This window comes from Cricetulus griseus, chromosome 7 (genome assembly GCF_003668045.3).
Source record: "Cricetulus griseus strain 17A/GY chromosome 7, alternate assembly CriGri-PICRH-1.0, whole genome shotgun sequence".
Taxonomy (NCBI): domain Eukaryota; kingdom Metazoa; phylum Chordata; class Mammalia; order Rodentia; family Cricetidae; genus Cricetulus; species Cricetulus griseus.
The window spans coordinates 35591737-35608999 of NC_048600.1; the positions used below are offsets into that span (position 1 = coordinate 35591737).

Consider the following 17263-nt stretch of genomic DNA (forward strand, 5'->3'; position numbering starts at 1 on the left):
TTCACTGTTTTCTTAGCCCACACCTTCAGGCACAATACCCAACATCTGCATTGCCCCAGCCAGATGTTACCTAGCACAGTGTATTGTGTTTTGTTTCAGAACAGTGACTTTCAAACTCTTATTTTTACTCAAAAGAGGTCTTTAAGAAAAAAAAAAAAAAAAGCTGCTGATGGTGTTTCACTCCTTTAATCCCAGCCCTCAGAAGGTAGAGGCAGGCAGATCTCTGAGTTCGAGGCCAACCTGGTCTAGAGTGAATTCCAGGACAGCCAGAGCTACACAGGGAAACCCTGTCTCAGAACCCACCCGAACAAAACAAAACAAAAAAGTCTTCTCTGTCCTTCCACACAAGCTGTAATGGAAGAAGAAAATAAGCTGAGAAATCTTGTTTGTGTTTACTCCTTTTTTAGTCGAGCAAAAGATGTGATAATACCAGCAAAGCCGCCTGTCAGCTTTTTCTCCTCGAGGTCTCCGGTCCTTGACCTCTTCCAGGGGCAGCTGGACTCTGCGGAACTTGTTCGCCGGGATTCTGAGGTAGTGTTGCTCTTCTTCTATGCCCCGTGGTGCGGCCAGTCCATTGCTGCCAGGGCAGAAATTGAGCAGGCAGCCAGCCGACTTTCAGATCAGGTAATGTGCACGTTCCACCCAAGCAGAAAGTGTCTGTCAAGTCTGTGTATCAGAGGATGACCCCTCAGAGAAATTGTGCCAGACTAGTAGTGTTGTCCAGGTGAACTCCAGGAGACCTTGTCAGGCACAAAGCCTGTAAAGCAGCAAGAAGGGTCTTGTTATGATGGTCAGAATGGCAAGAATGGAATCCAGTTCTTTGACTTCAGAAGTTGTGTGCTCATCCACAATACCATACTGCATGTTATAGCGCTGAAGATGGTAGAGAAGAGACCAAGAATCCTAGCTCTCTCATGACCAGCTTATGTGACTTGTTATCTCTTTTATGTTGTAAGTGGTATGTATACAAGCCATGGTACAGATGTGGAGGTTAGAGGACAACTTGCAGGAGTTAGTTCTCTCTTCTACTCTGTAGCCAACTACATAAATATTTATAACGGAAAAGATTATGTATAAAAGACTAACAGTTGCTGAGTGCGGTGGCACATACCTTTAATCCCAGCACTTGGGAGGGAGAAGTAACATCCCTCAGTGGTTTGCAGAGCAAATTCCAGGACAGCAAGAGCTACACGGAGAAACACTATCTTGAAAAAAGACTAAAGGTGCTTTCCACCAAACCTGATGACCTGAGTTCAACTCTTTGTGGAGTCAGTTCTCTCCTCCTGCCTTTCCTTAGTTTCTAGGGATTAAGCACAAGTCACCAAGTTGTGGCAAGTGCCTTTATCTGCTGATCCATCTCACTGGCCCCTTAGTTAATTAAAAAAAAAATGTATATAAAATTTTGTGTGTATGAGTGTTTAGTTTGATTATGTATGTGCACCACATGTATGCCTGGTGCCTTTGGAGGTCAGAAAATAGTGCCATATGTCCTGTAACTGGAGTTACAGATGGATGGCTGTGAGCTACCAGGTGGGTGCTGGGATCTGAACCCCCATCCTCTGAAAGGGCAGCAAGTGCTCCTAACTGCTGAGCCACTTGCTAGCCCTAGTTAATTTTTGAGATAGTGTTTTATGTGGTAAAGGCCGGCTTTGAATTCCTGATACTTCTGCCTCATTCTCCCAAGTGCTGGGATTAGAGATGTGTACCACTGCACACAAACCTGAAGATGACTATTTTATGATGCTCCTTTTCTGCCTGTGAGGCAGCTCATATTTGACAAAACTTCCCTATGCATATAATTTCAAAGTAATTTCATGTACTAATTGTAATGGAGGTAGTGGGAAAATGGGAAAGTAACTTGTAGATAAATCTTATGTATTTTAGTGAACACATGGGCAAAGATTATGCTTTATGTAGAGCCACTGTGAATGGGACAGTTACAGATGTAGACCTATGATAAGAAGTGATGAGCTAGCTGGTGGCTCAGATCCCACATTGGCATGATAACTGACTGTCCACAATAGAACTAGATAAAGAGATTTCTGCCTCAGTTTATATAGTAGTCTTATTCCTGAGAAATTCCATGAACATAACAGCCATACCTTGGGTTTACATGTAAGATAGGCTTAGACTCTGGATTTGGAATGTAAGGAACCAGACATTCCAGCATCAGTGCTAGGCAGGCATTTTAAACTACTGTGAAATAACAGTAGTTGACTGGCATGTGCAGAGCAGTTTTGAGCATTGAAGGACACATCTCAGGACCTTCACCTACCCATTGTAGCAAGCAAAAAGCACTCCATAGATTCCCGAGAGCTTGTGCTGTTGGAAAAGCATGATTTGAGCTAACTTGGGTGGGTGAGCCCCTGAGCTGCAGAATTCATTCAGAACTCTGTTGTTTATTTCTTAGAAACAAGAAATATTCCATATGGTGCCTCAGTGTCCTGCCCAGTTCCACAAAGCCTTTTAAAACTATTTTATACCTTAAAATATACCATGTATATTCCTTACACTGTTCATATTTCCAGAGAAAACTCCCAGCACTTAGAAATAGTGATGGGAGCATCTGGAGTTCAGTGCCACCTGCATCTCCATAGTGAGTTTGAGTCCAGCCCAAGCTACCCGAGACCCTCTCAAAAGAAAATAATAATAAAAAAGACTCTGTATGTTTGTGTATACATATATGTATAAATTATGTGTTTGTGGTATGTGCATATACACACACACATGCATACCTATACAGCTGACAAGATGGCTTAGTAAGTAAAGGCACTTAGATACAAGCATGATAATCTGAAAATTTAAGTCATATGATATCATATCAACTTTTCAGGGAGGAAACAAGAATTCTAAGGAAGCCCTGGGCAAGTGTGCAGTATGTAAGCATGAAAGAAAGCATCACTTTCCTAGTCAGTCCCCAGTTCTCTGAATTGGAGAACAAAGGACTGTCTTCTATGTAGGAAGTAAAGGGGAAATCCATTGTGTTTCATGTTAAAGTAGTGTTGTTTGTGGCTGATTTAAGCAATGTGTCTTGAATAATGGAATAGTTATAGCAGTATTCCTGTGTGCCAGGTACCATGCTACTCTTTACAACAGTCCTTCAAGCTGTTTTTGGCCTTGGCTTTCTTAAGCAGGGCCTCTGGCTTGCAGGGGCTTAGCAGTCTGTTAAGGTTCCACAGTGACAGACATTAGAAGTTGTGCTACCCACAGTGACCAAACCTGTTCTTTTCAGTTCCCTTTAAATTGAGATCTTATGGTTCTGTGTATACAGTAGGGAAACGAGAGTGAATTTCTTTTTAGAAACAGGCAGATATCATTTGAACCATATTGCTTAGTCAGATTAGCAAAGTGGTAGATGTGTCTCATTTTTTAAAGAAAGAAAATGAGAAATCAACCATGAGTATTGAGTGTTGCTTTTTCTCCCTTAGAAAAGGACAAAGTGGCCGGGTGTATGAGTCAGTAGTTAAGGGAGCTTCTGTTCTTCCAGAGGACCCACATTAGGCAGGTCACAATTCCCTTTACACACACACACACACACACACACACACACACACACACACACACACACACACACACACACACACACACGCTCAAAATTTAAAAAAAAGAACTGGATCTTAAAAGTTCTTTGAAGAGAACCCACTAAGTTTGAGCACTTGTGCTATACTTGTAATCAGAAAGCAATTTCGTTTGGTAACTTCATATAACTTTCTTCATAACTTCTTGAAAACTTTTTTTTTTTAATGTACTTTTAAGCTGGCACATAACCTTTAATCCCAGCACTGAGGAGGCAGAGGCAGGCAGATCTCTGTGAGTTCCAGGGCTGTTATACAGAGAAACCATATCTTGAAAAAGAAAAAGTATTTTTATTTTATGTGTATGCGTCTTTCCTGCACCATATGAGTGGCCTGTGCTCATTGAAGCATAGGGCATTGGATCCCCTGGAAATGATTGCAGATGCTTGTGAGATGCCATGTGGTTGCTAGGAACCAAACCCAGTCCTCTGGAAGAGCAGTTAACTCTTCAGGCCTAACTTTTTGGGGGGTGGGGTTCAAAACAGGGTTTCTCTGTAGCCCTGGTTGTCCTGGCTCAGTAGACCAGCCTAGCCTCAAACTCAGAAATGTGCCACCACCACACCTGAGCCATTTTTTTTTTTTTTTGGTGTGTATAGGTATGATGTATAGATATAATATTACAGCATGAGTGGAGGTCAGAGAATAGCTTTTGGGAGTTAGTCCCAGAGATGGGACTCAGATCCTTAGGCTTGGGCAGCAAGCACTGTTGCCCACTGAGTTATCTCACTGACCCCAAATAACTTACACAATACTTGAAACATACTTAAAGGTAACAGATTTTATAGGTACTGTAAAGTCTGCGAATGTTGTATTGGTTATTTAGTCATGTGTTGCATTCCCTCTAGTCAGGGGGCACTCCCCGAGAGGCAGCTCTGCTGTTGCGCTCAGGTCACTGGAGACATTTGGTTGTGACACTTGAGAGAGTGGGATAATGGTGTCAGGCAGGCAGGGGCAGGAAAGCTGGAGGACACTGCTCTCCTGCAGCAACTCTAGGACCTCTAATACCACAACAAGACAGCCCTGACCCTCAGTGCCATATGCCCGTGTGGAGACACTGTTCTGACTCATTTATGAATCTGTCTTAGCTTTGGTACATTTCAAAGTAAATTGCAGATAGGGGCACTTTACCCTAAATTCTTCAACATCTACTTGCAAATGTATATTTAACCACTTAGGCCTAACTTTTATTTTAATGGTAAATGTCACCTTAGAAAGCTTGAAACAAAAAAAGAAAGGAAGGAAGAAAGAAAGAAAGGAAGAAAGAAAAAAAGAATGAAAGGAAGAAAGCTTGAAACAGAGCCAGGAGTGGTAGCGCACCTTTAATCCCAGCACTGAGGAGGCAGAGGCAGTCAGATCTCTTTGAATTCTAAGCCAGCCTGTCTACAAAGTGAGTTCAGGACAGCCAGAGCTGTTACATAGAGAAATCCTGTCTCTAAAACAAAACAAGAGCTTGAAACAGGATTGGCTTGGTTTTTATTTAATACTTTCTGTTCTATTGGGGGAGCTAGTTCAGTTTCTACAGTTGTAAGTCTTGGTAAGTCTTGAGTTGCTATTTATAGTCATATGAAACCCTCTTTGCCTCTGCAGGTGTTGTTTGTGGCAATTAATTGTTGGTGGAACCAGGGAAAATGCAGAAAACAGAAGCATTTCTTTTATTTTCCTGTAATACATCTGTATCATCGGAGGTAAGGACTTGCAATGGTATTTTTAGTCCCACTTATATTCATCAGTTTATCAGTGAAACTTTTTTTCTATACAAAATTATTAGTCAATGTAGAAAATTGAGAAAATACAGGTAGACAAAAGTAAGTTTAAAAAAAAAAAAAAACGTAAAGGGATTTGATGGTTGTGTCAGCCGTGAGCAACCAGTGTTTTTTCTTTTTCTGTGAATGTATATGTCGACTCTCTGGTTGAAAACTAGAGATGGGCTTTTACAGTACTGTTACTTCCTAAATTGTTCTTTCACACTTCAATAAGCATGAGTGTATGTTTACATCAGTGTATGTTACAGCATTGTTCTTAAAAGTATGAATTACTGCCGGGCATTGGTGGCGCATACCTTTAATCCCAGCACTCGGGAGGCAGAGGCAGGTGGATCTCTGGGAGTTTGAGAGCAGCCTGGTCTACAAGAGCTAGTTCCAGGACAGCCTCCAAAGCCACAGAGAAACCCTGTCTCGAAAAACCAAAAAAAAAAAAAAAAAAAAAAAGTATGAATTACTCCATTGTATGGCTATACATTTTCACTACTCAAAAATGTTATGCAATGCAGAAGTACACCCTGTCCCTCATCCTGTTAAGCTGGTAGTGTAGCATGCTTTTGCCAATTGTGGTGGCACATGCGTATAATCTAAAATGGTTGGGAGGCCGAGGGCAGGAGGATTATTTGAGACCATCCTGGACAACTTAAACCCCATCTCAATCGGCCATCCAAATACTTGGGAATATTATTAATTCAGTAGTAAAGTGATTTCCTAAGATTGGTGTGAGATCCTGGGTTCAATCCCAGGTACTGCATTTCAATCAGAAAGAAAATTACTAGTGGTCCATAATTTTATGTCTATAGTTCTGAAGTGACAGAGGGTGGAAAACACTAAAGTTTTATGATTTTATTTTTTGGTCTCTAGTTACATTGATTTTGCCAAAAGTGACAGGCTATCTATGGTTTTTATTTTAAGCTGTCTTGTTTTTTTTTTTTTTTAAGATTTTATTTATTTATTATGTATACAACATTCTGCTTCCATGTATATCTGCACACCAGAAGAGGGCACCAGATCTCATAATAGATGGTTGTGAGCCATCATGTGGTTGCTGGGAATTGAACTCAGGATCTCTGGAAGAGCAGCTAGTGCTCTTAACCTCTGAGCTATCTCTCCAGCCCCTCTGCCTTGTTTTTTAATCTTTGTTTTTAGTTACGTATTTATGTGTGTGCCTGTGTTTTGGTATGAGCATATGTAAGTGCAGGTGCCCATCTAGAATAGAAGAGGGTGTCAGATCCCCGGGATCTGGAGTTACAGACAGTTATAAGCTGCCAGATGTGGGTGTTGGAAACCAAACTCTGGTCCTTTGCAAAAGCAGTTACATCTTAGCTGCAGAACCATCTCTTTAGGCCTAAGATTTATTTATTTATTTACTCGTTGTGTGTGTGTGTGTGTGAGGGGTGGATGTTTGAGTCTATATATGTGTATCATGTGCATACAGGAGCTCAAGGAGGTCAAAAGGAAAGCATCAGATCCCCTGGTATTACAGGGGTTTCTGGGCCACCACATTGGTGCTGGGAATAAAATCCAGGCCCTCTGGAAGAGTAGATAGTGCTCTTAACCATTGATCCACCTTTCCAACCCATTCATTCATTCATTCATTTCTTCATTCATTCATTTGTGGGCTGGTGACAGTCCTGGCTGGCTTGGAACTCACCATGTAGGCCAGGGTTGCCTCGAACTCAGAGATCTGTCTGCTTCTGCCTCCCTAGTGCACAGGACCTCTAGAATAGCTCATTACACTGATGGCTGTAGCTTAAATTAGAATTTGTTGATAATTGAGGGTGGTAATTTAATTTTTTTTTTTATTTTTTGGTTTTTCAAGACAGGGTTTCTCTGTATTGCTTTAGAGCCTGTCCTGGAACTCAGTCTGTAGACCAGGCTGGCCTTGAACTCACAGAGATCCGCCTGCCTCTGCCTCCCGAGTGCTGGGATTAAAGGGGTGCACCACCATTGCCTTGAGACTTGAGACTTTTAATGAGCTTGGGAGGATATTGAGGCAGTCATGTAAAAATCTGATTAGCTCAGGAGGGTACATGAGTGGTGGTACTGTTTCAGAGCTGGATTGGGTCCCTATGCATAGCCATAATGGCCACCTCCTGACTTTACCCTTGCCATTTTGTTCCTGTTGTAATGATACTTTAAACAGGTGTCAGGCTCACTTAGTGACCCTTTGTGTATGTGCCTTTGGGAATACTAATAATTACTTTCTAGTAGGCAAAGGATCAACTACCCATTGTTTCTTATTTCACAGTTTCATGGAAAAGGAAATCTGCCTACATGTGTTGAGTGTTACAAAAAAGATTCTGGAATTCTTTATCATGTGGTTAGTTTCCAAGGCCACCTTTTTCTTTTTTTTTAGTAGAAACTGAATTTTTCTTTTGTAGAATAGAATGATTTTAATTTGCAGCTAGATTAAAATTGATCTCATAGCATTGCTTGTGTCTTTCAACCTGAAGTGCTGGTTCTCTGTTCACCTCCTGGGCAAAGCAGACTGCTTACCTCTGAACCAATTGTTAAAGCAAAGATGTTTTCATTATGTGGTATGGATGGTTTTTGTTACACATTACAGGCATAATGCATGGTGTATTGTTTTTATTTATTTTGTTTTTTTGGCACTAGTTTTGGACCAATCGAATACAAAGGCCCCATGAGTGCTGTTTACATTGAGAAGTTTGTTCGCCGGGTGATGAAACCACTTCTCTACATCCCATCTCAATCAGAATTGCTAGATTTTCTCTCGAACTATGAGGTACTTATCTTTCTTATCTCCTCTGTTCCCAAGACCTTCTACTGGGTTGAACTGGATTGTTTATATTAAGTGGTTTTAGTTTTTGTTTTATTTGGTGTATATTAAATGTACAAGATAGTGGGTTTCATTATGACATTTTCACACTAAAAGCCTCCTGGATTTTAGCAATTAAAAAAAAAAAAATCACATTTGTAGTTGGAGAGCTGGCTCAGGGGTTAAGAGCATGTAGTACTGTCCTTTCAGAGAACCCAAGTTTAATTCCCTGCAGCCTTATCAGGTGGCTCAAAATTACCTGTAACTCCAGTTCCAGGAAATTCCATGCTTCTGGACTCCTCAGGCAACTGCACACATATGCACATATCGCGCGACAATTAAAAATAACTAAAAAAAAATCATCTTATAGAGAAGCCCCAGTTAAGTGCTTCTTGAGATGCTAGTTATAAGGATGGTTGCCAGGAGAGCTCTAAAAGACTAGAATACTTGCAGAATCTTGTCTGTGTTTTGTTTGGGAATTTTAAACAAATGTTGGCCTTGTCTCATAGTTAACTCGAATATAGAATTAGCACAAAGGCTGAGAGTTGGTGGCGCACGCCTTTAATCCCAGCACTCGGGAAGCAGAGGCAGGAGGATCTCTGTGAGTTTGAGGCCAGCCTGGTCTACAGAGTGACTGCTAGGATAGGCTCCAAAGCTACACAGAGAAACCCTGTCTCGAAAAACAAAACAAAACAAAACAAAAAGAATTAGCTCATAGTTTTTATGCAGCTACTCTTTTTTTTTTTTTTTTTGGTTTTTCGAGACAGGGTTTCTCTGTGGCTTTGGAGCCTGTCCTGGAACTAGCTCTTGTAGACCAGGCTAGTCTCGAACTCACAGAAATCCACCTGCCTCTGCCTCCTGAGTGCTGGGAGGCACAGCTACTCATTTCTAAGAATATTCTTTGACCCTATAGTATTTCACGGTGAGGTACCTGGCTTTTCTTGTCTGTTGTTTAGCCATTTTAAAAAACTGCAAATATTGCCAGGTGGTGGTGGTGGTGGTGGTGGTGGTGGTGGTGGTGGTGGTGGTGATGATGGTGCACGCCTTTAATCCCAGCACTCAGGAGGCAGAGGCAGGTGGATCCTCTTGAGTTTGAGGCCAAGCCTGGTCTACAGAGTGAGTTCCAGGACAGCAAGGGCTACATAAAGAAACACTGTCTTGACAAAATAAAGAAAAAACATTTAATTGGGGCTGGCTTACAGTTTCAGAGGTTTAGTCTATTATGGCGGGAAGCATAGCAGCATGCTGGCAGACATGGTGCTGGAGAAGGAGCTGAGAGTTCTATATCTGAATCCACAGACAGCAGGAAGAGTGAGCCACTGGGCCTAATTTGAACTTCTGAAACCTCAAAACCTATCCCCAGTGACACACTTATTCCAACAAGGCCACACCTACTCCAACAAGGCTATACCTCCTAATAGTCCCACTCCTTATGGACCTATGGGGGTCATTTTCATTCAAACTGTCACACTGAGTTGTCAGTATTTATTCTGCAGAATAGAGAGTGGCCCATGTATGATAATCACAAGAATGAGATGATAGGATCTAGGATTTTCTTCCTGGATAAACACTAGCACAATACTAACACCTCATGTATGTAGCTAGAAACTGCAGTTTACTTGCCCAGGGAAACTGTGGAGGAATATGAGAGCTTTAGTCATGTCCTTGCGAGCATATTAGGTTGTGCTTCCTGCAGTTATTCTACTTATTTTCAGACAGTTTTTCCTGCCTGTTTTTTTTTTTAATTGAAAAAAAATCTGTTTATTACAGCATGAATTGAGCAGTGACTAAAGCTAAAAGAGTAGCCAGCCTATACCATATTTTCTATTCCACATATGTTGTCATGCTTAATTCTGTTTTAGGTTCAGGCCATAGGTTATACTTTGAACATATTAAGTAGGGTCAGGATACTGCAAGTCTAGCAGCTTACCTGCCTATTTTTATAGTCAAGAAGATGTAGTTTATTAGTATGGATAACACAGTCAAACAGAATCTGGGTCATAGTTATTTTGGTGGCCTTGAACTTGATTGAAAAAGGAGTAGGACTGAGTTTGTGGGATGAAATTTCCACTGGTTTTATATTTTCTAATTTTAGGGTTGTTTTTTTTTAAGGTATCATCTCTGAAGTATTGGGCTTCTATATCAAGTGCTTTATTTTTAAAGCTCATGAACAAGAGCCGGGTGTTGGTGGCATACACCTTTAATCCCAGCACTGGGGAGGCAGAGGCAGGTGGATCTCAGTGAGTTCGAGACCAGCCTGGTCTACAAGAGCTAGTTCCAGGACAGCCTCCAAAGCCACAGAGAAACCCTGTCTCAAAAACCCCACCCCCCAAAAAAAAAGAAAGAAAGAAAAAGAAAAAAGAAAGAAAAAAGCTCATGAACAAAATCATTTGATTTTACCTTTATACCATGCCTACCAAATACCAACAGTATTGCTATTTAGAACTTTTATTTTGTATTTGTCCCAAAATTTCTATCATTTACTTAAGATGATTTATTTAGCATGTCTGTTAATTTATTCTTAGAAGTTCAGCCAGGCGGTGGTGGCACACACCTTTAATCTCAGCACTCAGGATTAGGCAGAGTCAGGCGGATCTCTGTGAATTCAAGACCAGCCTGGTCTATAAGAGCTAGTTCCAGGATAGGCTCCAAAGCTACACAGAGAAACCCTGTCTCGAAACCCCCCCCCCCCAAAAAAAAGAAGTTCAATAAACTAAATTGTTTTAAAATTAAGTTGGATAATAAGAGGCCTAGGAATCTTTGTGGATGCTTGTGAGTAGTGTGTTGACAAATTGCTAGGTGGGAGAAAACTTGAGCATTTTGCAGAAAAGTTCAAATGCCCACCTCCTAATATATGTGTTTTTAAGCACAAATCTGAGTGTTGATCAAGTATGTAGCATTTCTGTCAGTTCAGCGTTTTATGCTACTGTGAATAGGGTAGTTTTACAATGAATTAACATCAAGGCAGAAGTGGAGTGCCAGTGAGTAAAATCGAGGCAGAGGGGCTGGAGAGATGGCTCAAGGTTAAAAGCACTGGCTGTTCTTCTTGAGGACCCAGGTTCCATTCTTAGCAACCACGTGGTGGTTCACAACCCATCTGAATCATATCAGTTCTAAGAGAATCTGATCTCCTCAGGTACCAGGCATGTATGTAGTTTACATACATACATGTAGGCACTTAACAGACATATATAAGTCTTTAAAAAAGGGCGGGGGGGGGGGGGGGATATAAGACTTTTAAAAAAGCACATCAAGGTAATTGTTCATAAGGCCACTAGAGGGTGTGTGCCGACTGCCAAACTATTCTGCAAATGATGTATATGCTTCCTCAACAGATGTATTACAGAAAGTATTAAGGATTTGCTAGCCATCTGTAAGTAGCTGGTTTCTGCCTCCTTGCTAAAACAGTTACTAACAGTCTTACATAATGAACTAGAATTATATCACACAAAACAGGTCAAGGGATAACTGACCACTCAATTGTGTCTTGTTGTTTTGCTAAATTATGAAGTTGATGAAGGAGCTTTGTCAAATGCATATTTGTGGTGATATATTATTTATGATCTAATAAAGCTTGCCTGGAGATAAGAATGCAAAGTCAGACACACTAGTTAGCCAAAGAAAATGAGCAGTGGTGGCACACACTTTTAATCCCAGGACTTAGCACAAATAATAAAAACCCAGAGACAAATATTGGGGTTCAAGCTGAAGGTTAGAGAAGCAAATCGGCCAAGCCACCAGAGAGCTCTCACCTCTACCAATGCTCAGATTGAAGGGGCAACCCACCTTACCTTGGCATTCAGTCTTGGGAAATTAGTTTCCAGCCATGTTGAGGACAAGATTGTTCCAGCCTTGGTAGAGGTAAGAGTTCTCTTGTGGCTTTGCTGCATTGCTTTTCTGATCTTCAGCTTGAACCCCAATGTCTGTCTCTGGGTTTATATCAGTTGTGCTACAAGTATTCTTTGCTCTGTGCCAGACACACTGAGATAGAAGAATGATTATGAACAAGAGAGACTGTTTCATAGATTGACATCAAGTGGGGGTATGCTAAGTAAGCCTCAGGAAACAAATGAACAAGAAGCACTAGGCTAACTATTGCCCTCCTAATATATGTGTCTGTGTGAAACTTTAGAATATAACCTTACTTGAAAATAGGGTTTTTGGAGCTGGATGTGGTGTATACCTTTAATCTCAGCACTTGGGAGATAGACATAGGTGGCTCATTATGCGTTCTAGGCCAACTTGGGCTATATAGCCAATTCCAGGGCAACCAAGGCTACTTGGAGAGATACCTCCCACCCCCACCCCTCCAAAAAAAGCAAAAGGGTCTTTGCAAACATAATTTATCAAGGGTCTTGTGATTAAATCATCAAGAATTTAGGATGAAATCCCAAATCCCCTTACTGGTGTGTTGACGGAACAACAGCTGGTATGGAGAGGGCTGCAGCCACTGGAGCGATGCAGTCTCAAAGCAGGCCAGGCCTAGAGCTATCTGAATTTGGAAGAAGCAGGAAGACCCCCCTCATTGCCCCTCTCCCATTCTCCAGAGAGTAGAGAGAATGATTGCTGTGGTTCTGTGCCACCTATTTGTGATAATTTGTCAGAACAACCATAGGGAATGAGGTAGTTTCAGATTGTAAGTGCTGTGATGTGAGAGTATTGATCTGGGCACAGAGGAAGAGTGTAGCTAATTTGGAAGGCAGGAAGTCCTCACTAGGAAACGATATTTGAACAAAAACCTAAACAAGATGAAGCCTGTGTGATCTGACCAGACCGAGGAGTGGGATTGTTCAGGCAGAGGAAAGAGGACAGTGGGAGGAGACCAGGCTTTAGGACTGTTCTGTCCTTGTTGTGTCTCCAGATGACACTGTCAGTTGGCTGAATAAGGAACAGGCAGTGGCTTGTTCACTGGGGGCTGGTTAAACTTCTGGGAACATCACCAGAACCTAAGCCTGTTGCCCACTGCCTGGTACCAGGTTGGCCCCAGTCCTCAGCTGTCTTCCAGAAGAGCCTCTGTGAGGGCATTAAATACAGGCTGAAGAGTTGTCTGCTTCAAGCTAACTCATGGGTGTGTTTGCAGCTGAGCACACAAAAGCTCAAGTCTAGTAAAATCTGTATGGATATATATTTGTTCCTCACTCTTGTTTTCTCAGGTTTAAGCAAGACATGTGGAAGGAATTGAAATATGTGTAATTATGCTATTTGTTAAATAATGACATGGCTTCTGCTGGAGAGACCTTGGAATTTTAGGGAAACTTTGCAGATTTTGCTTTACCTAAACATAATCAACATTGCTTTCAAACTTAGATAATCTGCAATAGAAGTGACAACTTACCATCACCCCATTTTACTACCCTCCTTGTTTTATTTTGAACGGTTAATTAATATTAGGTCATGTTATTAAACGCAGTACAGACTGCTGCAGTGTTGTATCTGTCAGCTAGCACTTGGATACCTGTTACAGTTCTATATTGGTAAAGTTTTTAATTTTTAAATATGTGTATATTGGGGATGTATGTACACAAATACAGGTGCCCTCAGAGGCCAGAAGAGGGTGTTGGAGCCCTTGGACAGTTACAGGGAGTTGTAAAGAGCCCAATATGGTTGCTGGGAACTGAACTCAGGTTTTCTGCAAGAGCAGTATATTCTCTTAACTGCTGAACAGTCTTTCTAGTCCCCCTTGTTGTGTTTTAAATAGGTAGTACTTTACAGTTTACACAACTTTTTTCTCTAACATAATATTTTTATTGACTATTTGGGAATTTCACACAGTGTACCCTATCACATTCACTTCTCAGTTCTTCCTGGTCCACATCCTCATCCTTATGACTTCCCCCAAGAAAAAGAACAAGAAAACAACAGCAACAATAAAAAAGTCCAATTTTTGTTGCCTATATAGTTACTGGCACATAGTCAAACTCTCATGGCCAGTCACTTTAAGAAAACTGAGTCCTTCCCCACCCCCACCAGAAGCCATCAACTGTAAAGAGCTACACTTCAGGATCCCTATCATGGTGGTTTTTTCTTTTTTTTTTTTTTTTTTTGGGTTTTAGAGACAGGGTTTCTCTGTGGCTTTTGGAGGCTGTCCTGGAACTAGCTCTTATAGACCAGGCTAGTCTCGAACTCACAGAGATCCACCTGCCTCTGCCTCCCGAGTGCTGGGATTAAAGGTGTGCGCCACCAACCCCCAGCTTCCCTATCATGGTTTTTAAGAGTTCTTTTCAATGGCTTCCTTTCTAAACTGTTTCTTTTTTTGTGGGTGGGTGAGGAGAGGTTGTCACAGAACCTCCTATGTCTCACATTCTCAATTGGGAGTCTGCAGCCATCAATACCACTGCAAAAGAAGCTTCCTTGCTTTTTACAGTTACTGGCAGCCTGGATCATGGACTTCCATGTGGTTTCTGGCCACAACACAGACCATGGACCTCCTCATGGTCTCTAGTGGCAGTACAGACCACAAAATCAACATGGCCCTCAATGGTAGCACAGGCCATAGACATCAGCATCAACATAATCTCTGTCAGCATCACAGATCACAGACATCAACATGACCCTCTGCTGTAGCACAGACCACGGACACCATCATGGCCCTCAGTGGCAGCACAGGCCAGACATCAACATGGCCTCTGGTGGCAGCACAGACCATAGGCATCCACACAACCTGGGGCAGCAGCAGGTACTATGGACACCAGCACATCCCCTGACTGTAGCACAGATCACAGATATCAAGATGGCCTCTGGGAGCAGCACAAACCCAGAAGTCTTTTAAGGAGGCCCAATCCAGAAAATGAACCATTCTCCATCTTGGACATCCTGTCATTGCTTAGTGCCTGGGTGATCGTGCAGCTGTGCAGTGTGTTAGATGGAAGAGCCCACATGAGCTCCAGCTGCTGCATACAACCCTGCTGGCCCAACTTGACAGTGACACATGTGTCCATGTGCACCCCCCCACCTCAGCCTTGTCCCACACCTGTCATCTCTGTCAAGTCTAGTTCACTCCCTCTACCACACACGTGCTGCCCCATTCCTCTATTGTCCCCACCTCTCCAGCACATATTTGTTCATCACAGTGGGTTTGCAAACTACAATTTGTCACACACTATTTTCCCCCAAACAGCTTTACATGCAAAAATACTCATTGGTCTGGTTCAAGGTTTCCTGTTTCTAGCGCACCGTAAATACTGGACCATCACCGAGGCTCATAGATATCCCTCTGTTACCCAGAGTCAGGGTGATCTTGTAGCTAGGCAGGGCATCTGGGGGCAGGATCCGTGTGAGCTGCAGGTGGCTGCACATCTCTCCACCCGTGGTGCCTGAATTGTACTTGCAGGCTGGTAGGAGCACTTCTGGCCCCAGCTCTCCTCCTTCCTGTGTGGGCTACAGGGGAGGAGGTTCTATGCTGTAGGCTGGCCCTATTGGCTAATGTCATGTCCTTTGCTGCTCCCATACCCTTCAGTGCCTCAGCTCCTCCATGGCAGTTGATGGGTTGACAGCCAAGGCTGGAGGAGGCACCAGCTAAGCAGCAGCATCTCTCATCTGTGTACCAAGCCCTAAATGACTACTGTGGTTTGTCAGCTTTGGCTTGTTGTAGGATACCAGGAGCAGTTCACACTTTTAGTCATTTTGTACAGTCAGTATGAAGCTTCTGTTCTCCATTCCTTTGGTGGTAAAGAATGAAAATGATTTTGCTGTGTTTTGCATTTTACTGTTTGTTGAATTTCTTGTATTCTGTGAGACACATATTGTGGGGTACATTGAAGTTTGCAATGCCACTCTGATGAGCAAGTAGCTCAAACTGTTGGACAGTTTCAATGCCAATTTCTTTGAAGACAGAGTCTTCTTCATCCACACAGTATGTGCTGGGAGTGTTAATGTGAGTTAGAGGATTTGCCTAGTACACACAAAAGCCCTGGCAAAACTACAGGCAAAAACTAAAATTGCTACAGTGAAAATAAACTTTATACTTATGTGCTCTCAAAGGGTGCTGCAAATAGTCCAAGTGTTTTTTATTTTTAAAGATGTAACATGGAGGCCTATAAAGGTTGTTTAGTGGTAAAAGTACCTGTTCCCAAGCTTGACAACCTGAATTTGATCTCCAGTACCCACATAGTAGAAGGCGAGGACTGACTGTTGAACGTTGTCTTCTTACCCCCAAGCATGTACCATGGCATGTGTGTATCAACACACCCACACAAATAAACAAATGTTATAAATAATTACAATTGGAAAAAGATCCAATTTGGATTTCTCTTGGAGAATCAGAATCTGTATTTGTTCTACTTTCAGTTTGTGTGCATGTGTGCTCATTTTAACAAACATGCAATTACATACATGCATGGATATGGATAAGTATCTAAGGATCATATACATGTCCATTTTCCTTTTTTTTATTATTTTATTAGTTCTAGTTAGGGAACAAGCTTATTTCAAGCCCCTTCTCCCTCTCCCTCCCCTCACCCCCAACACCCCCAGTCTACCCCCCACCCCATCCACCCACCACTCCCCAGGCAGGGTAGGGCCCTCAACTGGGGCTCTGCAAAGTCCACCAAGTCTTCCTATGCTGGTCCTGGGCCCTTCCCCATGTGTCCAGGGCCAGAGTGTAACCCTTCATATGGGAAGGGCTCTCAAAGTCCCTTCTTGCACCAGGGAAAAATATTAATCCACCACCAGAGGCTCCCTGGAGTGCAGAGGCCTCCTTATTGACATCCATGTTCAGGGGTCTGGATCAGTCTTGTACGGGCCTCCCGGACAGCTTCTGGAGTCGATGTGCTCTCCCTTGTTCAGGTCAACGGTTCCTGTGGGTTTCTCCAATACATGTCCATTTTCATGAATTCCCCTAAGGTAATGTGATGTGGGAAGAGAAATAAAATTCACATGGAACATTTATTTATATTTAGAACTATTGTACTCCATTGGCTTTTATTTAGGAAAGATCAAAAATTAAAGGAGTTTAAATGAGTCATTATCTTTATATATTTGTACTGTATTAACAATTTTTAGAATTTCTGAAGGTCTGTCTTTTGTTCATAGTAGCAAAGCTTATTCTGTTATGCAATGGCTGGAAACCTTAATAAAGCAAACGCAGGCCAGGGAGTGGTGGAACACACCTTTAATCCCAGCACTAAGGAGGCAGAGGCACTCGGGAG

At 42.2% G+C, this 17263-nt stretch overlaps 1 protein-coding gene across 4 annotated transcripts in view; it reads left to right on the plus strand.

Moving 5' to 3' along the window:
* Positions 1-17263, plus strand: part of Txndc11 (thioredoxin domain containing 11) — a 63543-nt gene that overhangs the window by 4867 nt on the left and 41413 nt on the right. For 2 of the 4 annotated variants that reach the window (XM_027424782.2, XM_027424781.2), the window contains exons 2-4: positions 408-624; positions 5163-5260; positions 7955-8084. In XM_027424782.2, coding sequence (XP_027280583.1) covers positions 408-624; positions 5163-5260; positions 7955-8084 — 445 coding nt within the window. Of the gene's footprint in view, positions 1-407; positions 625-5162; positions 5261-7954; positions 8085-17263 lie in introns of those variants that run through there. The other 2 variants (XM_027424783.1, XM_035447250.1) reach the window with 2 other exon arrangements.